Source organism: Amphibalanus amphitrite, unplaced genomic scaffold, assembly GCF_019059575.1.
Source record: "Amphibalanus amphitrite isolate SeventyFive unplaced genomic scaffold, NRLGWU_Aamphi_draft 000230F_arrow, whole genome shotgun sequence".
Classification (NCBI taxonomy): Eukaryota; Metazoa; Arthropoda; class Thecostraca; order Balanomorpha; family Balanidae; genus Amphibalanus; species Amphibalanus amphitrite.
The window spans coordinates 647020-673636 of record NW_024881725.1 but is presented as its reverse complement, the minus strand read 5'-3'; the positions used below and the strand labels follow the sequence as shown (position 1 = coordinate 673636).

The 26617-nt window shown below is 59.5% G+C and overlaps 1 protein-coding gene across 2 annotated transcripts in view; it reads left to right on the top strand.

Annotated features, from left to right (window-relative positions):
- LOC122385779 (zinc finger homeobox protein 3-like) overlaps window positions 1–26617 on the top strand; it is an 89469-nt gene that overhangs the window by 20693 nt on the left and 42159 nt on the right. Inside the window, exons 1-3 of one of the 2 annotated variants that reach the window (XM_043374276.1) lie at window positions 2988–3089; window positions 8363–10979; window positions 16630–22386. In XM_043374276.1, coding sequence (XP_043230211.1) covers window positions 8417–10979; window positions 16630–22386 — 8320 coding nt within the window. In that variant the 5' untranslated portion in view covers window positions 2988–3089; window positions 8363–8416. Of the gene's footprint in view, window positions 1–2987; window positions 3090–8362; window positions 10980–16629; window positions 22387–26617 lie in introns of those variants that run through there. The other variant, XM_043374275.1, reaches the window with a different exon arrangement.

The window sequence follows — 26617 nt, the reverse complement described above, 5'->3', positions numbered from 1 at the left end:
GGCCCGAGTTACTCCGGCAGTTGCTGCCTGCAGCACTGAGGTATACCCTTCACCGTGACGTGTTCGCCTCAGACGTGCGCTCAGTCCGGTCCCGCCGGGGTGCGGCGTCCCTCGTCCCTGTCGTCCCTTCGTCACCACGGCGTGCACACCTCTCCAGCACGCCGACCTCCACGGCACCCTCTAAGCACCGGCGCCGGCCCGGTCCGAAAACAATGGCCCAGTCAAGCGGCTGATCACCGCCGGCCCCGCCGAATATCCGGTGATTAATTATGGTGTCTGGGTGGTGGCCTGTCGCGCACCCACCGGAGACCTGCACCCGGCCGGTCGGAGCACCCATTCGAGACCTGCACCCAGCGCGCAAGCCCGCTATATCCAGCTAGATTGGGTACCCACCAGAGATTTGCATCCAGTCTGCACCCTGTCATAGCAAGGCTCCTGCACTCCACGACCTGAAAACTCACTAGTGACCTGGCGCCTGCGCCCGGGAGCGGCACTTCGTCCTTCGACCTTCCATCGCGCACTAATGCGCGGACAAAACGGTCAACGGACCATCCGGCCGGTCTGCAGCTCGAGCCCACCGGTCCACCCTGGTCTGCAGACCACCCTACAGACCACGGTCCACCCTGGTCCACAGCAGCGGGTGGTGGTCTGTTGACTCAGATGGGAACACGCGGCGTGAATACGATATCTCCCGGCCGCACCCACCCTGTCGAAGTGACCACCGCCCGCACGGGCACCCTCCCGCCGCGCGGGCAGTGGCTGTACGATGCGCCGTTCAGGCCACATCACCTCACCATTACGACAGAACCATCAGCGCAAAACACAGAGCTGGTGAGTAAACCCACCGACCGACCGACCGTTCGACTCCGTCCATCCACGGCCGGGGCCGGGCGTCACTCGGTACACAGCGAGCGCGCGCCACCGGTCGCCCCGGGCACCGTGACAAAGCCGACGCGCCGGCGGCCGCGACGCTGCAGAATTAATCAATGGCCAAGTAGCCACCGCTTCGTTAGCGGCAATTAGTTGCGCGCGGCGCGCCGCGGCGCCGCTGCTCACGAGACAACGGACGCGGCGGGAGACGGCACGAGACAACGGAGACGCCGGGAGACGCCGGGCGGCTCGGGGGGGGGGGTGCCGGAGCCGCGCCGAGGCCGGTGCGGTGCTAATTGAGGGCCTCGTTGTGCAGCGGGTCTTGCCTCGCAGTGACCGGCGGGCTGAGGCAGTCGGACAGACAGCTCCAGACGGGGACAGTGTGCAGCGTCGGACGGGAAAACGCGCCGAGTGATTGTGAAAGTGAGGATTGGAGAGTCGAGAGGTGACGTTGGGTGTGTGCAAACGGTGTAGGTGGGTGGGTGGATGAGTGCTCATTGTTCAAGTTGGATGGGGTGCATTACCAGAGTCGCATTGGAGCTTGGAAAGGTCACGGCATGGCATGGTAGCTCATCGACGAGTGAACGACGGTTCAGGAGTGATGTGTTTCGGAAGTTCACCATCCAAACATCCAGTTCAACATCGAGGTGAGAATGGCTAAGACCCTGCCAATGACTTCATCCAAAGACTCTCGATGCTATGACCTCGCGCGTTGCAACCACTGCCTGGGATCGGACCGAGTCCCCGCGGCGGGTGTCCCTGGCAACACTGGCCCTGCAGGGTCTGCCGCCGCTGACCCGCCGTCTCCGTCTGGGAGACCGCACAACGAGGCTCCCACGCGCGCCGGCGCCCCGGGCAGCGCCGCGCCAACCCCGCTCAGCAGGTAGCCGAAGCTCGGACGGCTGGACTGCAGCTGAGGTCGAGCAAGGAGCTTCGAGCAGAGCGTGATTGGGACGTTTGGTGGGCCACAGGCTCGTTTTCGTCGCCGGTGGTGTGACGTTCTTTGAGAAACCAAACTAACTCTGGAGTAGATGGCCACAAAACAGCATAGAAGACAGACATTATGAGCTTTCCAATCGACTCCAATGTCTGCAAATTGATGGTGGTCGAACGGTCATGGCAGAGAATGTCCAAACATGTGAATGCGGTTGCACAACTGACACCAGCGAGTTCCATGTCCCAGATTTGCAGTATCGCTTTTGTCAACACACCCAACGTCTACGCCATATTTACCTGACAAAAGCTCTGGCTGGCACCCATCGAACTAAGGCTGCTAAGCAGGCTCGCGCGCGCCGGTGAAGCCCGTTCACAATCGGCCATGTAATTGTCACACTGGAGGGGCTTTGGAAGCCGGGAGCGGCGCTGGGCGACGCCGGCGGCGCAGGGACGTCCCACCAAACAAACCTGCAGCTAATTTGTAACCGCCACCGCCGGTCCCCTTGAACCGGCAACAATGGCCAATTTATTTCCGGCGGCCGCGTCATTAATTCAGCGCGCTGTTTCTATAACGCGCATGAATATAATTGCCGTCGGCGAGCGGTGCGCTCGTGCGCTCGCGCGCGCGCCTTTAAATAAGCCGTCGGGCGTGTGTGACGTCGCCCTGTCGCTCGGACCGGACTCAGACAAAGGTGTCTCCGATCGGCGAGTCGCGTCCCGCCGGCGGCCAGGTAGGCCATTCAGCCGGGGGGCGCCGCGCCGCGATCGGCCCACCGGCCGCCGCCGACAGGCCTTTCTTCGGCCTACCCGTTCTTGCCCCCGCTCCCATCAAAGAGGGACATGAAAGGGAGAATATTCGCGTTATAATGGGCGCCGGTTCGGCGCGGGCGCACGCCGTACAATAGCTCGTTTGCATTGATTTGCGTCGCATTTGGGGGATGCTGGCCGCCGGCGGTGTGGCTCGCACCAGTTTGCGGAGAGCGGCGAAGCCGAGCGGTGTGCGTGGGGAGCGCCGTCGGCCGCCGCAGCGGACCGAGACCGGGTGTCAGAGGGCGGCTCAGATCGGTCCTCGGACCACCGGACCAACTCACAAACATGTAGCGCCCAGCTACACAGCCTTGTGCAACGCAACGAAAGTTCCTCTTACAAGTTCCTAAGTGTAATTTGTGTGTAGATAGTACATGTGCATTAGCGAATAGTTATATAGTGTTAAGTTCATGTAGTGATAAGCTGGTCAACGGGACTGCAGACCTGGATTCATCGATGGTTTGGAGTTATGGAAGGTAAGTTCCACGTAATGTGGTTAAACATCAGATAAAAGCACAATTACTTCGAGGAGCTTCTTCACTTACTAACGGAAATAATTCATTTGGTATTCATTTTTTTTCTGGCATAATGAAACGTCCAATCACTTAGCAACGTCTTAACTCTACGTGACCCCGTTTCCTCGATTTGTGAGTTGCGCTCCCATGAAATTGCCGTCCAGCTAACAACTGCGACCGGGCAGTGCCGAGATTTGGCTCCCGGTCCAGTCAGTTAAGCACTACCAGCTGATCAATAAGCAATCTAGCCCGGCCTCCGGGGCCTCGTGAATTCGTCTGCAGCTAACGATGTACGGACGGCCGATATTTATTAACTCTTTGTCAAGATGCACTTTTCAGTCATTGGCTACCGTCTCAAAGTGTTTTGACTTTTCGATGGCGAGAAATGGCTCACTGTTTTAGGCGGAGCGTAGAGCTCCGTTGCCTGGGAATTTTTCTGCCTATGACGACCGGACTGTTCCTTCATTTGGTAGTGTCTTTGTCCCTATTTCAACTGGGACACACCAAGCACCCATGCTGAAAACAAACGACTGCGACGATAAAAGCTGTCCACAGAATGCAGTCGGCTTTACAGTTTCTTTCAGTCTTTCTTCCGACGAAGCCAACGAAATGGTGTCCTTTCAGTGCAGCTTGTCATTACGGCAACTGTAATTGCCAGGTGTTCAAAAATGCTGCGACAATAATTGGACAAATGTTGGCCATAGTTCACCGTCGGGCTCATTTCGATCACCATTGAGCCACGTGCAGCTGTGGCGCGGCCATTTGCTTTGCAGAGGCCGTAACGGGCTTTGTGAGGCGTGCCGTACATGGATGATGATTAAAAATTCAACATCGGCTTGTCTGCCTTTGCTGAAATATTGGAGCAAATTTGATCGTTAGATGCACAGGCGGAACCCTTCAGGCATAACTATAACGCAAAAACGGGCTTGGTCAGGACCTCCAACATTGTTCTAGATACGCCTAACTTACAACTGTTTAGGCTTCGCACAGTCATGTAACATCATTATAATACATCGGTCGATGAAAAGAGCCGTTCACGTCTTGGCGCTCCCCCGACCCTTCCCCATCACCTGTCGCTCCTTCAGCTCCCGTCTGTCGGGAGAGCGGGCCGTACCCCGCCCACACGTGGTCGGGCCGCCTCCCACGCGCTCCCTGCAGACCCAACGTCCCGTCCCGTCTCGGTGGCAGGCGGGCGGGGCAGCTGTGCAGCGCGGTGGACCCACCCGCTGCCGCCGGCCCCGCCCGCGGCCCCACTCTTGTCCGTCCGGTACGCCGCTTCTCGCACCATTCTAGTGAAAATAGCTTCGATCCGAGCATCGGAAGTCCGTGATTACGGTGCCTATCGCCGGGATACGGCGACCGCAAACCGCATCGGCGCACGGACCATCCGGCCGGCCGGGCGGACGGCGGCGGCGCGGGGCCGGTAACGGTGGCACCACTGTGCACTCAGTGCAGGCCGGCCGGCCTCACCGGGTCATCATCTGACCTCGGCGCGACACGGCGGCCCGGGCCGGCCGGGTTAATAAAAGGTGTGAGAGCGGCACGGCTGGCGGCGAGCGCGGCGCTCCGGCGGCGGACTCAGCGCGGCGCCGTCGTGCAGGGGACGTTAGCGCGCCGCCACTGGGCCGGAAGTGACTGGTGGTCGGCCGGAGACGGTGCGTCGGCCCGGGTGAGAACGGCGGCACCGGCGCGAGCGGAGCGCTGCAGTGGGGCCAACCAGCGTGAGCGGAGCGCTGCAGTGGGGTGCACTGGACCGCCAACATGGGCAGAGTTGAGAACCCGACGGAAGTTGGCGAAAAAAAAAATCCCGCTTATGTTTCTAACATGTTCCGTGCATCCATACATGTTTATCCGTACATGTTCCATCTCGTCTTGATATAATGAATTCGTATAAATCTCCAATTATAGCGACGACTTTTATGATAACAACTTTCGAAAGCACTTCATTTTGTTCGTTGCATCGATGACAGGCCACAATGCAGTCATAAATCAACATCATTCGTGAAAAACTGTACATCACTGGGCTGGCTAAAATGTGTGAAAATTACCGGCTGCACAAATGGGCGCCGGACCGGCGCGGTTTGGCCGCCGGGGGTGCGTGCGAGGGCGGTGTGTCGTTGGCGGCGGCGGCCGTACCGGCTCTACTGTCTGGGAACGTCCCGCTCCGGTGGCGTCCCGACGCTGCCGGAGAGACGCCCGATCGCCGCCGCATGCACGCGCGGCGGCAGGGCGCGGCGGCATGAGAGAATCAGAAAACATGATGAAAAGCTCGAGGGTTTAATTCAAACACGTTTTCCCCAACTGCGACACATAGAAAGCCACTGCACACTCCGCAGTATTCCGTTTTCAAGCGCCCATTCCGAAACATTGACTGGTGAGATCATCCGACTCTTACCACTCATGCCCGCAGGCAAATAATTTGAACTACCCCAGGGAGTCAGTAGCTCTTGCTGCTCCCCTCCGCTGGTCAGTTTTCCCACTCTCGGCCATGCACCCTCTCCCTCTCCCTCTCTCTGCCCCCTCTCTCCCGCCACTGACACGTGCCTGGTGGCCGATTCTCGCGTCATTCCGGGCCGATAACGACCCACCAGCGCCGCCGGGGTCGGGCCAGTCGGCACAGGCGCGCCCTGGGGACCCCGTAGGCAGGGGACCTGGTCACATTATCCTGCACGGTCTATCTTTCTGTCTATCCATTAGTAAGTTTATCTGTGTGACAATTCGTCTTCTTGTCCGTGTATCTTCGTCTGCCTAAAAGTATGTCTGTTTGTCTGTCCATCTGCCTGTTTCCTAGTCATCCTATAACTCTGCCTTACCAGTAAGGCTGTATGTCTTTCTCTGCCACTATATCAGTCTGCTGTCTGCCTCCTGTCCGTCCATCAGTCCGTCCGTTGGTCCCCTTTGGTCGCTCGGTCGGTTGGACCACCTCTCCGTTCAGCGATCTCGGCACGGGGTCGGAACTCGCTCCAACGTGACGCGGCGAATTCTCTCCCCACGCCCCAGCCCGGCACAGACGGTGGCTTACCGATAGCGCGAGCGGGACGTCCGATGGGGTGATGGTGGGATGCCGGTGGCGTCCGATGGGCCAGTGACTGTCGAGGTGACAGAAGAGGTAACAATCACCGCCAGTGTGCGACGAGAGTGGTGGTGGAGACGCTCAACCAGCTAAGAGGCACAAAGCGTTTGCAGCTCGGGGACGTCCCGCTTCATTTGCAGCAAACTCCGAAAGATGCTGTCCGCCCATCTAACAAACACGTTTGTGCCTTTACGGCTGCAGACTTATCTTCTTTTGGTTATCCATCCAGCTCTTTAAGCCAGCATTGCAGTCTGCATCTGGGTGTGAAACACACACAATTTGCACCAGAGGATGGGTTTCAGTCGCTGACCGACTGCGATGGCTGCACTCGGTGCCACCAGGGAGGCCTCTGAGGGCGCGTCGGTCGCTCACACCACGGCCGGCCCTCGACCCGACCTTCGCGGCCTCGGCGGCTCCGCGGCGCGCTCCCACACCCCACACGGCGCGGAGCCGGGCCGGGCCGACCAGGGCCGCTCACCTGGCCGCGTGGAGGCGCCTTCCGTCCCACCGGCAGCGCCTTTCAGCGCTCCGGTGAATCCCAGCCCGCGAGCGAGCGCCGGCGTCAGCTGGGGGAGCGCGGATCGCGGATCTCCCGTCACCAGTCAGCCGCCCCGGGCGCTACCCGAACAGCGCGCCAACATAATGCGGCGCTGGCGGCGCGCCCACCGGCCGCGTTTGTCTCAGCGTGCACGTAACCTGGCGCCGGAGAGCTTTAATTGCCGCCTATTTAATTGGTCCCGCGGCGCGGCTGAGACGACTGCGGCGCGGCGGCGCGGCGTTCCCGGCGCACCGGTTCGTCCTTGGACCCGGGGCGGCGCGGGTTGGCACCTGGGTGCCGGTGGAGCGCGGCTGCAGCCGTGTCCGTGTGCCGCCTTCCGCGCTCACCGAGCGCGCTTTACGGGCGCGCGGCCGGGCGGCGCATGAATGGACGGCGGTCGGCGGCGGCGGCGGCCGGTGTGTTTTATGACTGGCCGCGCCGCCTCCGGCCGAGTTTGCACGTGCTGGCGGCACTCCTCCGGCGCTGCCGGCCGCCAGGTGAACGAGCGAACGAGGAGGGACCGAGCGAGAAGGAGGGAGGAGAGAGGGGACGGCGCACAGAGGCGAGAGAGTGACCGAGAGCGCTGAACGGTGCTGACGCGGCTTGAACGTTTACCCTTTAGTCCTGAGAAGCCTCGCATCGAACATAACATTCAAACACATACTCTATAACCCTTTCCATAACTCAACGGTCTCCTTGGCCATTCAAAAGACAACACAACTTCTGACTATCCAAATCCCCACTTGAACAAACGAGCCGGAGACCGTGTTCCCTAATTTCGTGACACTTTTTCCGGGCGGTCGGGGCGGCCGGCCGGGGCGCCGTCCCCGGTTGCGTGTCGAGGCAGTCACTGTCAATTTGCTCCTCCTGTATTATGTATGGTCTCGCCATAGTTCGGATTGGTCGTTATTCGTCGGCATTGCTTCGCGTGCTGGCCGTCATGCGAGCGGGCGCGCCACGCTCTCTCCGAGGGACGCTTTTTCCAGCCGGCTACCTCGGTCAAATCGAGTTGGCAGCACGGCGAGAAAAGACCAATTAAAGTAATTTTTGGCCGCTAATTAAACGCACCTTTGTGTTAGATAATGACAGTACCAAGGCCAGCCGAGCCGTGGCTTCTCATATTTATAGCGCTAGCGGCAGTTATAATGACTTAAATCGACGCGAATTAAGAATTTAGGCATGGTTCAGGCTGGATTTTTTCCCTGAGTCATAACTATGACCAGTCAACGGCGCGGTCGGTCGTTTTTAGCGCGGCAAATGAGTGTGTTTAATGGTTCGGTGCGTGGGCCGGAAAGTGGGACCAGTTACCGGGCCACCGACACACACAGACACACACAAAGGGCGGCGGTAGCATGGGTGGCTGCGGGGAGAACCGCAGGCCGTTCAAAGTTCAAACTGACTGTGATCGGCGCCCATTCAGCGGGCCGAACCTGCTCACCGCTGAGCGAAAAACGCATCACGTATGTGGGTGTGGGTCTACGGAGTTTTGGAAATGTGACAAACGGAAGTTAGTAACGGAAGCTGCCGTTTCTCCTATGTGCGTGTACTTGAGACGTTTGAAAAGGCCCATTGCTGGCCATATGTCGCAGCGAATCTGACGCCGTCTCTTTGTGTGCCCGGCAGGTGCTGTTAACTACAATGCTGCGCCCCTAGCAGCTCCGCTCTCTGCTTGTCGCAATGAGTACCAGCAACGGCGACAGTAGCGACACCGCCGCCCCCGCCCCCGCCCCCGCCCGCATGTCGCCCCCCGAGGAACCCTCAGCGTCGCCCGGCGCGCCGGAGCCGGGCCACACCGCCAGCGCCGCGCCCCCCGCCGCCTCCGCCGCCGACGTCGAGCGATTCGACGGCAAGATCGTGTACAACCCCGACGGCTCGGCTTACATCATCGACACCGGCGCAGACGACGTGCCGGTGACGACGGCGCCGGGAAGCATCGTCGACCGGCGCGGCGGCGACGCCGTTCCGGCCGCCTGCCTGCCGCGCATCGCGTCTGCCTTCTACATCAGTCGCAACCCGGCCCTCTACTCGGCGTTGTACGGCCAGGCGTACGCCAGTCTCCTGCAAGAGAAGAAGGTGCCTGAGGTGCCGATCGTACACAGCTACCGGGTGTTTAGCCTGGGCGACGACGCGCCGGCGCCGGCCGATGTGAGCGACAAGCTGCGCCCGCCGCTGGTCGACTACTCAACGGTGCCCATCAAGCCCATCCTGATGTGCTTCGTGTGCAAGCTGTCGTTCGGCTCGGTGAAGCCGTTCGCCACTCACGCCGTCTGCGACCACGGCGTGACGCTGAGTGACGAGGAGCGCGGCATCCTGACGCAGCGCAACACCTCGGCCATCCTGGTGACGGGCGGCGCCGAGCGGCGGCCGCGCGTGTCGTTTCTGGAGCCGATGACGCCGCCGCCGGGCAGGCAGGGCGCTGGGGGCGAGCAGTCGGTCGAACGCGCCGGCGGCCAGCGCACCGAGCAGCCGCCGGCCGCGGCCGAATCAAAAGACAATCTGGAAACGAGTGATAATCGTAGAGCTCAAGTTTATCTCCCAAATGTTCCTAGCACCAGTGCCGGAGTAGATTTAAGTATGAAGTTGAGTGTGAAGGCGTCGCCGCCGCCGCCGGTTTCGGAGAGTCCGGCAGCCGGCAGTCCGCCGACGTCTGAGACGTCGTCTCCGTCGTTCCCGACGCCTCCGTCGGCTTCGACGGTCACGGGCACGACGATCGGCGCGTGCCCTCAGCACATGAACGGCCGGCCGGCCGACGAGGAGTGCATCGAGTGCGACCAGATCATGAGCTTCACTCGCTCACTGGGCGGCCAGATGGCCATGATGCACTCGCGAAACTCGTGCAAGACGCTCAAGTGTCCCAAGTGCAACTGGCACTACAAGTACCAGGAGACCCTGGAGATCCACATGAAGGAGAAACACCCCGACAGCGAGACCACGTGCATCTACTGCATCACCAGTCAGCCGCACCCGAGGCTAGCGCGCGGTGAGACCTACACCTGCGGCTACAAACCCTACCGATGCGAGGTGTGCAACTACTCCACCACCACCAAGGGCAACCTCAGCATCCACATGCAGTCGGACAAGCACCTGAACAACATGCAGGAGCTGCAGAACGGCGGCGTGCCGCGTGACCAGCAGCGGCCACCGTCCAGTCACGGCTCGAACGCCACACCGCAGAGCCGCTCCCCCATCCAGGTCTCCCCACTGCCGGCAAAACCCAAGCAGACGTTCCGCTGTGACGTGTGCAACTACGAGACCAACGTGGCGCGCAACCTACGCATCCACATGACCAGCGAAAAGCACACGCACAACATCATGGTGATGCAGCAGAACGTGAAGCAGATGCACCACCTCTCCAGCCTGCAGGCGCACATGGCCGGCGGGTTCGACCCGGCTGCGATGATGCAGTTTCAGGCGGCGCTGCTGGGCGCCGACAAGATGGCAGGGAGCGGCGGCGGGCCCGAGGCTGCACTGGCTGACCTCGCTTTCGGCCAGGCCATGATGTTCCAGATGATGGCCAGCGGCCAGGTGGGTCCGCCGCAGCACCGTGAGCCACATCCTCTGGAGCAGCTGATGCAGGAGCGTCTGGAGCCGCCGCAGGACCAGGTCGACCCCAACCCGAGCCACGTGTTCGGCTGCGGCACGTGCGCGCGCTTCTCGGCCGACACAGTGGAGGAGGTGGTGCGTCACCTGAGCCGCGACCGCAGCCAGCCGCGCGACGCCGATGTCACCCTGGTGGCTGGTGGGAGCTCCGTGTGCCGGCTCTGCTCCTACAAGACCAACCTCAAGGCCAACTTCCAGCTACACTGCAAGACCGACAAGCATCTGCAGAAGCTGCAGCACCTCAACCACATCTTCGAGGGCGGCGAGGCCAACGAATGGAAACTCCGCTACCTGAACGTGACGAACCCGGTGCAGCTGCGTTGCAATCTGTGCGACTTCTTCACCAACAGCGTGCACAAGCTGCAGGTTCACGCGTCGCAGCAGCGCCACGAGATCAGCCTGGTGTTGTTCAGCTACCTGCGGCGCGCCGAGGCCGGCCTGGCCGAGTCTCGGCGCGCCTACAGCTGCGCGCTGTGCCGCTTCACCACGCGCCAGAAGCTGCCGCTGCTGCAGCACATTGGTAGCCCGCAGCACCTGCAGATGGAGCAGCTGCGGCAGCTGCAGCGGCAGGCCGAGGGACAACAGGGCCAGGACGACATCAGCGTCATATTCCCCGTCAGAGAGCTGGAGGACGAGTCAGGTGAGTCGGCCGCGCTGGTCGGGTCAGTCGCGCTGGTCAGGTCAACCCCGATGTTCGGTCAGCCCCGCTGGTCAGCTCAGCCCACTGGTCGGGTGGTCCGTCCCGCCCGTCAGACGTCCGGCCCTGACTCGACACCCCAGCCACCAGACGGGGCTCAATGTTGGTTATTCATCAGATGTGCATCCTGAGTGTCTCGTTCCTCTTATAGCAGCATATCATTCTCAGAGTCCATGTGCTTGGTGGTTTGTGATATGTATCATCGGCATGTTCAGTGTTAACTGTGCGTTTTGTGGAAGTCCTTTGTCCTGTTAGTAGGTACACTGAGGCGTCGCCAAGCCCCTTTGTTCGTGTCCGTGTGTTGTGACGTGTGCTGTACCCACCTAGTCTGGATGTCAACGGTAGTTTCACGGAACTCCGGCCCATGGAAGTGGGGCGGCAGACATTCATGCATGTCATTTATCCATTATCACGGATAATGACACGTAGTTTGACGTCCGAGCTCTAACTGAACATTATGCCCAAATAACGCCCAGTGATTAAACGATGCATGACGGTGACTGCGGAGCGGGCCGGGTTATTTGTTATCCAGACACAGTGCCAGCAGTCGCACGGGTTTAGATCGGACTCATGGCTCAACCGGCAAAGTTCTACCGAAACAACGCCAAAAGTCCAGGGTGAGACGACGAGGCACATGGGTACTCGAGGCTATATACCAGTCACGAGGAATAAGTGGGTGATTAGATGCCCGTGCGATACTTTTCACTCCTCCCCTGTTCCGCTGGTTCACATTTATCGTGATTCCGTGGCTGAGTTCATGCTTTCGGGGCAACGAACGCCACGCTACGAGCGTTGCAGCGAGCCGCAACTACCGATCGTAAATCGGGTCTGCTTACGAATCTGTGCTAAATTTCCTTCAAATGATAGCCTGGTGGCATCCCATGTCACCGATCGGGCCTCCACGTGATTTGTTTGTTTGTAGACTCCAGCGGTGTGTAGTGTGAAGCGAGTGAGCCTTTTCTATGACCCACTGGTCTCTCTCACACCAGTCCCAAACGTTGGGTACGGTTCGCAGCGAAATCCGGGCGGCAGGCCGCTCGTGAGTTAGGTGTCATTAATATTACTGACGCGTTACTAACTCGTTGTCACGTGGCAAACTTCGGTGGCACCACTAGGATCGTGATACTGCCATTCCACATGGGTACGGAAAGCTGCGCAGCCGGGGGCGTCGGAAGGTGCACAATTACGATACATACATCTCACCCGCTACTTTTAGATTCCAATGTTATCCTTGCCTGCTACAAGTTGGTGAAAGCGCACAAGTTTCGCAGGCTCGATTGACGGAGTTGGTGCATTTCCTTGAAATTTAGCACATCTCATGCGCAAAATAAATTGCTGATACCTAAGCTGTTCGCCCTTCTAATGCGCCTTTGAACTCCAGTTTTATCCGTACAAGTCATCGCTTTGTCATTTCTTAAAGACCAACGCAAACCTACAGTAGGCGGCAGCTGGCAACGTTACGCTGAGTGTCACATGGAACGTCACATAGACCTTTATTCGCAGCGTTACAATAACATTCATACATCATGCGTACCACCGCATGCTGACCTCACACATGCCCTCACACAGTAGCCCCAGCAGCCCCCGTGCGTCCGCTCCTCGCCGTGAGTCAGTCACAGAAGCAGCTGCCGAGACAGCGGCAGCAGGGGTAGCAACGGCAGCAGCTGCCGGTCTGCGCGATCGTGCTCCGATAAGGGGAAACTCTGCACGGCGCCGGCGGAGCTAGCGTCGTCGTCACCGGCGTCTAGCAGCGGTGGTCGTAAGGACTCGCAGTTTGTTAGGATGGTGCGCTATTTTCTGGCAGGATTTTTAGTGAGCGCGTGGCTTGTTTTGCAGCGAGCCTCGCCCGGTGAATGAGCGGTGAATCAGGCCGGATTTAAAGGAAATAGTTCACTTTCACGAAATTATTTTTTTTTTTGCAATGGATTTATGATTTTTTATGTTCAAAATGATCAGCAAAGAAAATAAAACCTATTTATAACAAAAGATTATTTTCTATATTTTGATATAGGAAGGACTTTTCAGTTTCTGTAAGGCACAGGCGATCCAGTATGAAAAGAGCATGGGTCCCGAAAATTCTTCAGAAACTAGAGAAATTATCGCGGCCACCGGCATTTGGGTGATCTGCTGCTGCTGAATGTCCTTATTGATCAGTACGAGAATTTCTCTAGAGTTCTCGTAGATAATTTCTCTAGTTTCTGAAGAATTTTCGGTACCCATGCTCTTTTCATACTGGATGCGAATATATGCAAGGCACACATCCTCAACGCAAGACACCTTTTTCGGGACGAGAAATAGAATATCTTTGCTTAGGGTGATCGTTGGGCTGTAAAAGCTCCTGATTTATGCTCGTCTCAGCCCAGGCTACGGAACTGCTATTCCAGTTCAAAACCCATGTTAAAAAGTGAACTATTTCCTTTAATGAACGCCGGGAAGGTATTTTTCCTGGGCGACACCTTGTAACTACACCCCAATTAGTTGCTTATTGTGCGAAAAAGAAGCACGGTACATGAAATTAATTTAAAGCAATTTACTGCATGGTGAGCCAGGCGGGCCGTTCCGAATAGGTAGGTGGGTAGGAGGTAAGCCGGCGACGCGGAACGTTTCCAGGAGCTGCCGGCCGCTATCACGACTGATGTGTATCGCAACAGGAATAGTGGCACGTTAGCATTCCTCCGGCGCTTAGCTCGGACCAATGAAATACGGCCCGGCTCCAGACAACACTTGCACACAAATGCATCGACGCCTGATCACCGAAAAAATCGCCACCCGATCAGATCGACCATCGCCGCGAATTTGGAAAACTCCCGGCCGGTGCTATCTCATTACCTAATTTTCCGCTACTTTGTGACACGTAAGCCGTGCGGCCGGCGACTGTCCGATGCTCTGCTGCACCTCAGCTCACTGACGAGCTCGAGCTGCGAACAATGTCCTCCGAACAGGTGTCCAAATGACTGGGCGCTAATCGGCGACAAGCCGACACGAAGCCCGTTTCCTCTATCAGCGTGAGACATCCGCGGAAGATTTAAGCCGGTCGAGTAACATGCAAACCTTTCGGCCAGTTACACGAATAGATCGAAGTCAGCCTCGGTGTTCTTAGGTATCCCCGGTTAGCTTTCCTGATATAGCCTAGCTATTAGCAGCATAGTTTCAGCTATCAGATGTCCATCCACTGCAACGTTAGCCGTCAGGTATGATGGATAAGGCCAGCGCTCATATCCACTCTAAGTTGATGAGCTATAACCGTGCTGCCAGTTTACGACAGCCCAAGGCGTTGGCCGCCCTCCCACTGCACCCCATCCCGCCGCACATCCGGTAGCCATGCAGGGGCACGTGCTCACCGGGGCTGCGTCGGCCGGTAGCGGCCCTGTGCCGCCGCGGCGGCGCGCGGGGAGCCGGGGGCGTGTCGGTCTGTCCCCGGCGGCCGGCGCTGCGCCGCCGCCGTTCAATTTATCAGAGCTGCCGCCCGGCGCCCGGCGGCACGACTAATTGCCGTCCTGTCCGACCAGCGCCGCGGCGCTAATGTTTAAACTGAGCCGCGCCGCGCTGTCCGTCAGAGCCGGCCGGCCATCGGCCACCGGCCGCCGCCCGGCGCCCACCCTCCGTCCGTCGGCGGCCCTAATGGCAGGCCACGCTCGCGCCCTGACGCGTCGATCGACTCCCTGTGCGCTGACCGATAACCAGGCGGCCTGTTTTGGAGGCGGGCCCGCGCGTCCGCTTCCGTCGCACTGCGACCCGCTCCGGCTCTAAGTGATATTTGCGCCGGGTTACGATTCTGTAATTTGTCGGCTGGCAAAAAATGCACGAATCACTTATGCAAATAGCCCGCGGTGGCATTACTTGTTGCATAGTTAACGTTGCGGCGCCGCCACATGCAAGGGCGGGGCCCCTGAAGGCGCGCGGGCGGCGTCGGCGTCGGCGGCCTACGGACGCCGTTTCGCACATACTTGACGAGCCGTCATATGGCCACCTACAGCTGCTCGCCGCGAGCAGTCCCTGTTTCACCGCAACGATTTCAGTACGGCTACAACGGGGGCCTCCCCACACCGGGCCGCAGGCAGGGCCGGCTCCCCTCGGCCACACGCGATCTCTCCCTCCCCTCTGCCGTTTCCGCCGCCGTCGGCATGCCCTCTGACCCGCCGTGTCAGGGGCCGTGGTCAGAGCCGGTGTCCCTCCATCAATCTGGAGTATCTCCTCAGCGGCACATAGCCCGTGAACTGCTCCGTCGAGTCCGCGACGACTGAGAGGCTCCGTGTCGGACTGTATAGGTTCCCAGCAGTAAGGACAGGCCCACTGTGCGGCCTAGTCCCGGCCCGGGGAGGGGAGGACAGGGGAGGCCCACCGCCCGAGGCACTCTGCCCCCGGCTCATCTATTAATCGACCGGCGGCTCGCGGGCGCGCGCGATCGCCCCTCCCCCGCGCAGCGCATATTAAGCATAAATCGATAGCCGATAGATCATCCTTTCCTCTATATTAATTCGCCGTGGCAAGGCAGGCGTACAGAGAAGAAATACGGCCGCTCGTCAGCCTGCCGGGTGTAATTAACGCCGCTAGACGCGCCCACCGGCGCCGGTGGTCGACCGGTCACGGACCCCCTGTCAACTCAGAGCCTCCCTGCCCGATCAGCCACCCCGGGGTGTGACGGGCTGACCCCTCCGTCAGTCTGACCCCCTGCCAGACCGGAGGGTCACAGTGTCGCACAGGTTAAACACCCCACAGCCATCGATCCCCGGCCAAGAGGAAGACGACTCCGTTTTTGCCGTATTCCCGTTTAGCCCAACGTCCAGGATGAGAGGTGCTCGATGCATCGATTGCCCGAGTGGCGCTTTTTACGAGCAGAAAAGTTAGCCACGCTGTCCGGAGCTGACCATCCAGCAATATCGTGACCTCTGGCCCATCGCGCGCGGCCGAGGGCAGACCGCCGCACCGCCGCCGGCGCGGGCAGGGGCTGCTCGGCGCGGCCACGCCGGCCGGATGTGCTTATTACGCGTCCGTCCTCGAGGAAAGCGAGCGCCGCCGCGCGCGCCCCCGACCCGGCCCGGTTACCGTCATCCACTGCACGGCAACGGGTAATTACTGTGATTAGCTATTGCAGCCACAGTGATAAATGACGGCAGCCGCATGAATATGACATTCTTTTTGGGCAAAATGAGTACGTCGTCCGGTGCCGATCGGATGGATTTATCGAGTGCGCCGCCGTCGGTGGGCGGGGTGTGGTGTGTGTGACGGGCTCGTAACGGCGACGCACGTGACGCCCCCGCCTGGGGAGCTCCCGATGTCCAGCTTCAATGTGGGATGTGTGATCGGGTTGACTGTCTGTCGGTGTTCGTGTCGGGTCCCGTATAACTACATAATCAGCTTACGTAATAAGGTGGTCGTAAAAATATGTGTCGGTGGTGGCGTGGTTATAATCTGTTCTCGGCACAGCTCCCGTCCACACTTTGTTTCAGTGTCGGATTACTGTATCAGTGTGGTGTAACCGAGTGCTATAATCACCCTTTGGATGATACGCTTACCCTTAGGACAATATGCCAGTGTTGCCAATGCCACTGTGAGTGTGTCTCTGGAGTGGAATGTGACGTACTGTTCGCAGGAACTCAGCCATCCAGCGACTCGGCCGACCAGCGCGATCAGGCGCGGCGGGACGGCGGCGGCGGCGGTGGCGAGCGGCCGGCGTGTCCGCTCTGCGGCGAGCTTTCCGAGTCGCGCGCGCAGCTCGAGAAGCACCTAGTGGACGCGCACCGAGCGCGAGAAGACGTCATCCAGCGGCTGCTACTGCTATCGGACGCCGAGCGCGAGCGAACGTCACCCACCTCGGCGGCCTCGGACGCCGGAGAGCGGTCGCGCTCCGACCCAGAGAAGGAGGCGATTGACGTGGACGAGGCCGAACAGGAGGAGCTGTACCGGTGCCAGACGTGTTCGCACACCTTCCATAGCGTGGATGAGCTGTGTCAGCACCAGCACGAGCACGGCCTGTTCGACCTAAAGCAGACGCCCCGCGGTCTTGGCTACCTGTGCTCCAAGAAAGGCTGCAACCAGTACTTCGCAGGCGTGCAGCAGATGGAGACTCACTTCCGCGAGATTCACGCCAAGGCTGAGCAGATCGCCGCCGTGTCCGAGCGCCACGTCTACAAGTACCGCTGCAGCCAGTGCAGCCTGGCCTTCAAGACGGTCGAGAAACTGCAACTGCACTCGCAGTACCATCTGATCAGGGACGCATCACGGTGCGGCGTGTGTGACCGCAGCTTCCGGTCTGTGCTTAGCCTGCAGAAGCATCTGGAGACCTCGCACACGGAGCTCGGAGAGGCGGAGCTGGCCAGACACCGCGCCAAGCTGCTGGCCAACCCACTCCTGATGGCTGGTCTAAGCGGGCAGGTGCTCGACTCGCAGACCAACGAGATCCTGAAGCGGGAGAACGACCGTGATGACGAGGAGCAGGAGCAGCGCGAGGAGGAGGATGACCGCGAAGGGATGACCCCTGAACAGCGCCAGGTGGAGGACCTGCTGAACGCGCCGGCAGCAGCTGAGGACGGCTACGCCGACCAGGGCCGCAAGTTCAAGTGTCATCGCTGCCGAGTTGCCTACACGCGACAGTCGTACCTGGTGGCGCATAACAAGACCTTGCTGCACCGCAAAGGTGAGAAACTCTCCTATCCAATGGAGAAGTACTTGGATCCGAACAGGCCGTTCAAGTGTGATGTCTGCAAGGAGTCCTTCACACAGAAGAACATCCTTCTGGTGCACTACAACTCTGTCAGCCACCTGCACAAGCTGAAGAAGAGCATGCAGGATAGCCAGACCTCACCGCCGGCGCAGCAAGAGAGCCACCAAGCTGCACTGACATCGGCCGTCACCAAAGAATCCGACGACGACCGCAAGCCGTTCAAATGCAACATCTGCAAGGTGTCGTACGGACAGAGTCAGACCCTGGACATCCACATTCGCTCGGTGCTGCACCAATCCCGAGCTGCAAAGGTTCCGGAGCTGCTGGCAGCCGGTCTGATTGACCTCAATCGGCCCCTGATAGAGGTTCCCGACACAGCCAAGCAGGAGCAGCAGCGACGGACGCTCGAGCTGCTGATGGGTCTGAAGCAGCAGGAGGCGGCGACGGAGGCGTCCAGCAGCGGCCTGCCCACCTGCGGCCGCTGTTCGGCCGTCTTCATCACCGGTGAGCAGCTGCAGCAGCACCAGCAGCTGTACTGCATGGCGCCAAGCAGCGGTCTCAATGTGCTGGCCGCGCTGCAGCTGCAGTCTGGAATGGCCAAGGCCCAGCAGCTGCAGCAACAGCAGCAGCAGCAGCAGCAGCAGCAGCAGCAGCAACAACAACAACAACAGCAGCAGCAACAGCAGCAACAACAACAGCAGCAGTCACAACAACAAACAGTCCCTGTTGCTGATCTACCCAAGTCACTGCCTGAGAGCGAATCACCGATGCCGTCTGATATGGCTGATGAGACCCTGATGTCTGCTCCTATAAGGCGTACTCCACACCTACAAAAACGTCTGCTTCAAACCTACGGCTTCGAGGTTGTCATGCAATACAACGAGTCCCACCAGAGACGAAAGAAGCCGGAAGATGATGGCGAGAATGGTGACGAAAAGGGAGATGATGAAGGCGAACAGGTTGTACCGGAAGTTTCCAAATGTCTCTGCCCGATATGCCAAAAGGAGTTCTCTAGCGTCTGGGTGTTGAAAGCCCACACCGAAGAGGTCCACAAGACGCTTGTGCCGAGAGACGTGGTCGAAGAGTACGCAGAGTCATTCAAAGAGGAATTCGAGCGGAAGCACAAGGCCGCCGTTGTGCCCTCTGATGGCAATCACGAGCAAACACCGTCGGCCCAGACTGTGCCAGCTGATAAGGAGCACAATGACTCCACTGCGCAGAATGACAGTTCTGACAAGATGGACGACTCCCACAACACTCAGACCACCGTCTCCTCGGAACGGACGGACAAGTCACCACCGCCGTCCACTCCAACTCCGAGTACCGAGACAGACGGCACCCCTGCCAAGGCCAACACCAGCTCGCCGGCCTTTAACCCGGTCAGGGCTTCCACTCCACCGATGACGCCGCAGCAGAAGCAGCCAGAGCAGCAGCAGCAACAACAGCAGCAGCAGCAGCAGACGATGAGTGACATGCAGGCGGCAATCAGCCTCATCCAGGCGGCTCAGATGCACCAGCAGATGCAGCAAATGAATCCACTCATGATGGCTCAGTTCGCCTCCATGGGCGGCTTTCCAGGTGCTTTCAATCCAGCACTGGCTGCTATGAACCTGCAGCCGCCTCTGATGCCGATGATGTCTCCACAACAGATGTTTGATCCGATGGCGCTCCTGGCCGCACAGGCTCAAGCGTTGGCACAGCAGCAGCAGCAGCAGGCACAGCACAAGTCGCCCATGGTGCCGTCAATGCTGGAGTCCGCCATGATGCAGCACCAGCTGCCCACGCCACCAGCGGGACAGCAGAAGCGAGCCCGGACACGCATCAGCGACGAACAGCTGAAGATCCTCCGCGCGCACTTTGACATCAACAACTCCCCGTCTGAGGAGCAGATCAACAAAATGGCGCAACAGACTGGTCTGATGCCGAAGGTCATCAAGCACTGGTTCAGAAACACCTTGTTCAAAGAGCGTCAGCGCAACAAGGATTCGCCGTACAACTTCAATGTACCACCAGCGACTACTCTAAATCTTGAAGAATACGAGAAAACTGGTGAGGCTAAGGTCGTTCCTCTTGACCCGAAAGTGTCGAACACTGAGAAGAAAGAGCCAGAACCTAAGTCTGAGCCGACTGTCCCAGAAAGACCACAGCCGCAGCAACAGCATCCGCCACAGGAGCAGCCGCAACAACAACAGCCGCAGCAGCAGCTTAAACATCAACAGCAGCTGCAAGAGGAATCATTGCAGCAGCAGCAGCCTCCACCTCCGCCTCCTCAGCTGCCACCGACCAGCAGCCACAGTCAGGAGAAGCCCGAGACTGCAACAACGTCTGCAAGTCCCGGTTTCCCGGCCAACCCACCGAGCGTGTCCTCTAGTCCACATCCCCTGGCCCCGACTCCTGCCATGGTCAGCCCTAGTCGTTCTCCGGGCGCCTACTCTTCTCAGAGCGCCTCTCCAAACCCGCTAACGCTGACCAACATCCTGTCCTCGCAGTTGGGCCAGGGCGTGCCGACCAACATGGCCGCCGGCAAGTTCCAGCCCAGCTTCTCGAGCAGTCCGTACGCGCAGTCGTCGCTGTTCCCGGGTCTGGCCAGTCCGTCGCCGAGCTCCTACTCCTCACAGTCGGCCGTCAGTCCGTCAACTTCCACCAACTCATACAGCCACGGCAAACGTGCCAACCGGACGCGCTTCACCGACTACCAGATCAAGGTGTTGCAAGAGTTCTTTGAGAACAACGCTTATCCGAAGGACGACGACCTTGAGTATCTGTCGAAACTTCTGGGACTGAGCCCAAGAGTCATAGTGGTATGGTTCCAAAACGCCCGTCAAAAGGCACGCAAAGTGTACGAGAACCAGCCACCAGTGGACACTGCTGACGAGAACTCTGGCCGTTTCCAGCGCACGGCAGGACTCAACTACCAGTGCAAGAAGTGCATGATGGTGTTCCAGCGCTACTACGAGCTGATCCGCCACCAGAAGCAGCACTGCTACAAGGAGGAGGACGCCAAGCGTTCGGCTCAGGCTCAGGCTGCGGCAAGTCAGGTGGCTCTCTCACTGTCCGAGGATTCCAACTCCAACCCGGGCATGGTGCGCAGCGTCCTCCCTCCTAACTTGTCCCCGTTTGATTCCAAGCCTCCGCCACAGCTGCAGCAGTCTCAGACACCGACACCACAGCCGCAGGCTCCGCAGCCTCAGCAGGAGAGCACGTTCAAATGCGACAAATGCTCGCAGCAGTTCTCTCGCTTTGACCAGTGGCGCGAACACCAGGTCATCCATCTGATGAATCCGAATCTGTTCCCGAACTTCCACGCCTCGGAATCTGGACCGATCCCGCCGACTCCACTGCCGCCACTGCCTCCTTTGCCACCGATGACAAACGCTATCTCGCCAAAGCGGAAGGCGTCCGAGGAAGATGGCGAACACGAGACGGAGGATCATCCACGGGACAAGCGGCTCCGCACCACAATCACCCCTGAGCAGCTCGAGTTCCTGTATCAAAAATATCAACAAGAGTCCAACCCTAGTCGCAAGATGCTCGAGGCCATTGCCCAGGAATGCGGCCTCAAGAAGCGCGTCGTTCAGGTGTGGTTCCAAAACACGCGTGCACGTGAGCGCAAAGGCCAGTTTCGCGCCCATGCCCAGGTCATCAACAAGCGATGTCCGTTTTGCCCTGCCATTTTCAAGGTAAAATCGGCTCTGGAGTCACATCTGTCCAGCAAACACGTGGAGCAGTACGCACGCGGCGAGATTAACATCGATACTCTTCCCGACATTGAAGACGACTCTTCATCTACCGCTGCGCGACACGACACAGCCGACACTGGCCACGGTTCAGGAAACGACAGCTGTCGAACGCTTCCCCAAGAGCTTCCGCCCCGTTCGGTGGAAACGCCTCTAGATCTCAGCAAACCGATGCGTGTCAGCATGGATACCGACCAGCGGCCGAACGAAGGGCCGCTTACCGACTCGAGTTGTGACCGGAGCGGTGACGACTACGGCCTCTTCATGGACGGCCGCTCTGAGGCGGGGTCGATGGACCTGGAGCGGTTTAGCAACGCCGGGTCACCTGCCTCGAGCACGACCAGCTTGGTGCCGCTACCGCTGTCTGTCCAGCAACAGCAGCAGCAACAACAGGCCAAGCCCACCAAGCGCTACCGCACCCAGATGTCTCAGACTCAGGTGAAGATCATGAAGCAGCTCTTCTCCGAGTACAAGACGCCAACCATGTCCGAGTGTGAGCTGCTGGGTACTGAGATCGGACTCGCCAAGCGCGTGGTTCAGGTCTGGTTCCAGAACGCACGCGCCAAGAGCAAGAAGCAGCAGCAGGTGCAGGGTCTGGAGCCAGAGCCACCGCGTCCGGCTGAACAGTGCGACTACTGCAACTTCAAGTACAGTCACAAGTACGCCATCCAGGACCACATCTTCACTCGCAAGCACATCGAGAACGTGCGCGCAGCCATCGAGAACGACCGCAAGACAGACGGCTTCTACCAGCCGCCGACGTCGCACTCGCTGGCCACGCCGGCCGCCGCCGCCGCGCCCGCTACCGCCCCCGCCCCGACGCCCGCCACCGCCGAACCTCCGCCGCCGCCGCCAGCCGAGAAGCCGCTGCCTGCCGTCAACAAGAACATGTCGCTGCTACTGCAGATGTACGGCATGGGCGCGCCGCCGCTGCTTCCCAACCAGCCCGGTGAGTACCGCGGTGCCGCAGCACCATCGTAGTTAGCTCCTGTGAACTCAGTCCCAGCGTAACGAATCTTAGCCTCATTTCTTCACCTCATTTCTTCTGTGTGTATTTCTTTATCTAAAGCCTTATGCTTCTCTCAACCGCCATCCTTCTTGGACCCACCGTTCGTGTTCGTACTGTGATACCAAAACTCCACCTATCATCGCCCACTGCATGGACCCCTGCGCACCTCTCCCGGAGGCAGGAGACGGTTCAGGCGGCGACCTGAGCTGCTCGACCCGCACGGCTGTGGCGCCGTGCCGGAGCCCTCACGTCCGGCGGGGCGGCCCGTATCCGGCGCGGCCGCCACCTCCGTCAGCGGATGTGAGCCGCCAGCAGCCGTGCTCGCCGAATTTGAATCAGGCCCGGCTGTGATTTCGCGTCGCCACCCGAGTAACGACATCAAATTATACGGCGGCGCCCGCGCCGGGCCGCCGCTCGTTCGCCGCGGGTTGATTATCGCAGTCAGCACTATGTGACGCGCCCGGCGCGTTCGGTGGAGAACGAGTGTCTGACTGAGGCGAGCGGCCACCGCATCGGCCCTATCTGAGCCGGTGTGAGATTTGAATACCAGGTCCCTCCGACCTGCCGGAGAGGTAGCTGGAGCTCGCGCGTTCATCTTGTTCGCGACTCCTCCCGGGGAGCGGCGCAGTCTCCCGGACACGTCCCCAGTGTGGGCGCCTGCTCAGACTTCAACGGAAGCTCTCTAATTGAGCGAGATTGAATGAGACAGCCGGGAGCCTTGACGAGCACCCGCTAAAAGGACCAGCCACCGTATGTGGTCCGCCGCAGCGGCTAACAAAGTATGACAGATTATGTAATACACAACAATATGCGCCGTACGTCTGAGGTAGTTATTTCATATATCAGACTCCTATTTCAGGATCTAGCATATTCCAGTCAGAATAATATCCTCAAAGTGGAATTGGCATTAGTGCGGCTGACATAAGCTCGCTGTAAATATAGCAGTACGGGCGTCGTGGGAAGGCAAGCCTCATGTGTTATTTGGGGGAAGCGTCGACCGACCCACCCATTCAAACAGACACTGAATGAGACAGTGGGACGCAGAGCATGCAAAGGCTCTCACGCAACTGGAGATTGCAGTAACCGGCGCCGGAAACAGCCCAGCAGGGGCTCAGACACCTGGAGGTCGACTTCCCCGGCCAGACGTCAGTAGCTCACACACAATGTGAGAGCTCAGAGCGATGCAGGGACTCGGAATGACAGCGGGAGAGAGTGTGGAGTCCGTGAGAAATTCAAACGCCAAACACGGAGAGAGAGAGAGAGAGAGAGAGAGAGAGAGAGAGAGAGAGAGAGAGTCGGGAGTGAGCGCAGCACTCTCTCTGTCCGGGTTTTTCATCAGGCAACTTGGTCGGCCGATGTATTTGCACGGGGCCCAATATGTCTCAATTAGACCACGTCGCAGTCAATAAAGTTGGGCCATTATTTTAATTCTCCCCAGGCCAGCGGTCACTTTAATTTCAATTTCCTTTGTATTTCTAATCAAACTGGACATGCCAGGTTCGGCCGGGCTGCCGGAGATTGAGTCGGCGCGTGGGGAGGCGGCGGCGCGCCGGCAGCGGCTGACGTGACCCGGCGGCCCGCGTGCCACCGACACCGGCATGCAATTAAGCCATTTGGACGTCCACCCGCCGCGACCTTGGATCGAATTAAACCACTGATCAGACTTTTCATTAAACGATTGAGTTTGAGTGGCGCAAATGACGACGGCAACTGCGCCCGACGCGCGGACAAGGCGCCCGAGTGCAGACGGCCTGCAGTTGGAGGACGTTAAACGGATCAACAGCCTGCAGCAGCCGCCGCCGGACGCCGCAATTGCCGCTCGGCTTTTGTTTTAATAGCGGCGCGTTAGAGAGACGCGGCGCCGGGCAGACACTGAGACGGTGCACCACGGAGAGAGGGAGGGAGGGGAGGTCTCCTCTCACCACCGCGCCGGAGACTGATGACTCGTCGGCCACACCGTTCGTGAGAGCCGACCGCGCCCGGCTCTAATTGCCACTAATTGCCGCTAATTACGGCGTCAAATCGAGGCCAGCTCGGCGCACCTGATTCGTCTCCATCGCGCCGCTGTGGCCGGTGCGCCACGGAATGTCGCTATGCGCCGCCACTGCCACCGCGCCGCCGCCGCCGCCGCCGTCCGTGCTCAAAGGATATTAGCAATCGCGCTGGATTCGCTTCCACGTATACGTCGCGATTATTTCGATCATAATCGAGTTTTAATTACAGGTGTGTCGCGCTTATAAATGACCGTAGTGTGCCACGGCCTCATAATTCGTGCACTATTAATGGCATGCCTGGATGACAATTAACGGCGCACCTCGCCGCCAATTTTCCCGGAATAATCAGACGCCTTTGTTAATCACGCGCACAGTAATTACAAACTGCAAACAAACCGGGGCGGCTGCGGGTCGCCCGTGAGTGCTGGCCTGTCATTAAATCTGACGGCCGGCGGCGCCGCCGACACCGCCGCAGGCCAATCGCCGCGCCCAGACGTCATCAGCGTCATCACTGTCATTAGCGTCACCAGGCGTCATCAGCGAAATCAGCGCTCATCAGCGCGCGGGCGGTGCCTCGTCAGCAATCAGCCGAGCGGCAACGGGGCTGACTGCTCTGTGAGAGCTCTCTGTTTTGTTATAGTCATCTAAATCATTTGTCTCATTCGCATTATCAGCGCTTCATCTGCGCCATAAACGTCATCATCTACGTCACCGACGTCAGCGCCGGCTTCATCAGCGGCGTCAGCGCCGACCGGAGGTTGCGTGCTGCGCGCTCCGCCGCCGCCAGGTAGCCGGGCCAAATCATCGTGTCGTGATGCTCAAAATCGGAATCTCACCTTAATTACAGGTAATTATGAGTCAGCCTTGAAACGCCTGGTTTATTCGCCGTAATTCAATGCGCGGCTGCCGAGCCGGGGGCGGGCGAGGACTGCGCCGCCCCCGCCGCTGCTCGCTCGCAGTGTACTGTCACTGCCGACACCTCCGAGAACGCGGGGTCACCCGTGACGCCGCGCCGTGTTGTGACCGGTCGCCGGGCGGCGGCTTTAATTGTGCGCGCTACTTCACGTGATGACTGCTCCGTCGTCGTCGACGCCCGTCCGCCGCGTTTCGACACCATCGATTGGAGGAGTGGCGCGCGACGGCGTGCAGCCGGGCGTCGCGCCGCCGCCGGTGCGTCGTTAATTGTCACCGGCGCGAGTTGGCCGCCGGCGAGAGGGCTCGGAACAAACAACAGCGCCGCAGGTCAATGGTGGTCGAGTCTCTCCGAGGAGCTGAAAGGCTCCGAAAGGCGGCGTTTCAACGGTCAGACACCAGCGACAGAGCCGGTGTGCACAGCTAAATCGTAATCGGCGGCAGGTCAATTAAAGACAACGTCAAATGTCACTATGTGGACCGAGGGGCGCGGTCGATAGCTCATTTGTCGCGGCGGCGGCGAAAACAGGGCGCGCTCGGCACCGGGTGTGATGCACAATTAGTGGCCGGGAGCGGCGCGTCACTGGCTGACCGGAGCAGCTCGGAGCGCTGCTGGTGAGCAGCTCGGAGCGCTGCTGGCGTCTAAATTAGCAGCGCCGGCAGCAGGTGGCACGCGCTGAGCTCCTGCCGCTGCCGCTGCCGCCGGCTGTCAGACAGATTCTGTGTCGAAACGGCCGCAGGGCGAATGCCGCGCTGTTGCTGAGTAGTTAGAGCTGCAGCTCAGAGCAGGTGAAGTTGCGCTGAGTAATGACAATCGGTGGTAACAGGAGCTCCTCATTGTGCACGGGAAACACGGGCGAGCTACCGATCAGGGACGATTAAAAAGGGTGTTGTCCGGGCTGACTGGACAGATGGAGAACGCGTTTACTAGCAGCTGCGGTCATAGTTCTCGATGGGTGGATATTGGATGCTCCCTTCCCACGCACATCTATCCACACATCTCGTGGATAATGGTTCGACCCAAGGCCCTATATGTTCGACCCATCCCGTATAAACCAGTCCAGGTCTGTCACCGGGCAGCTCGGCCTACCACCGTGCGCCCACCGTCCGCCGCGCACCATCACGTGTCGGCTTCGGTTTCGGTGCGACGCTCCCAGCGTCGTTCCACGCCGCAACTGGGGTGTGAGCTAACGCGGCCCGACGCCGGCCGCGTGGTCCACCGGTAGGTCACCGCTCGGACCGTGGTCCGATGGCCTCGGCCCGGT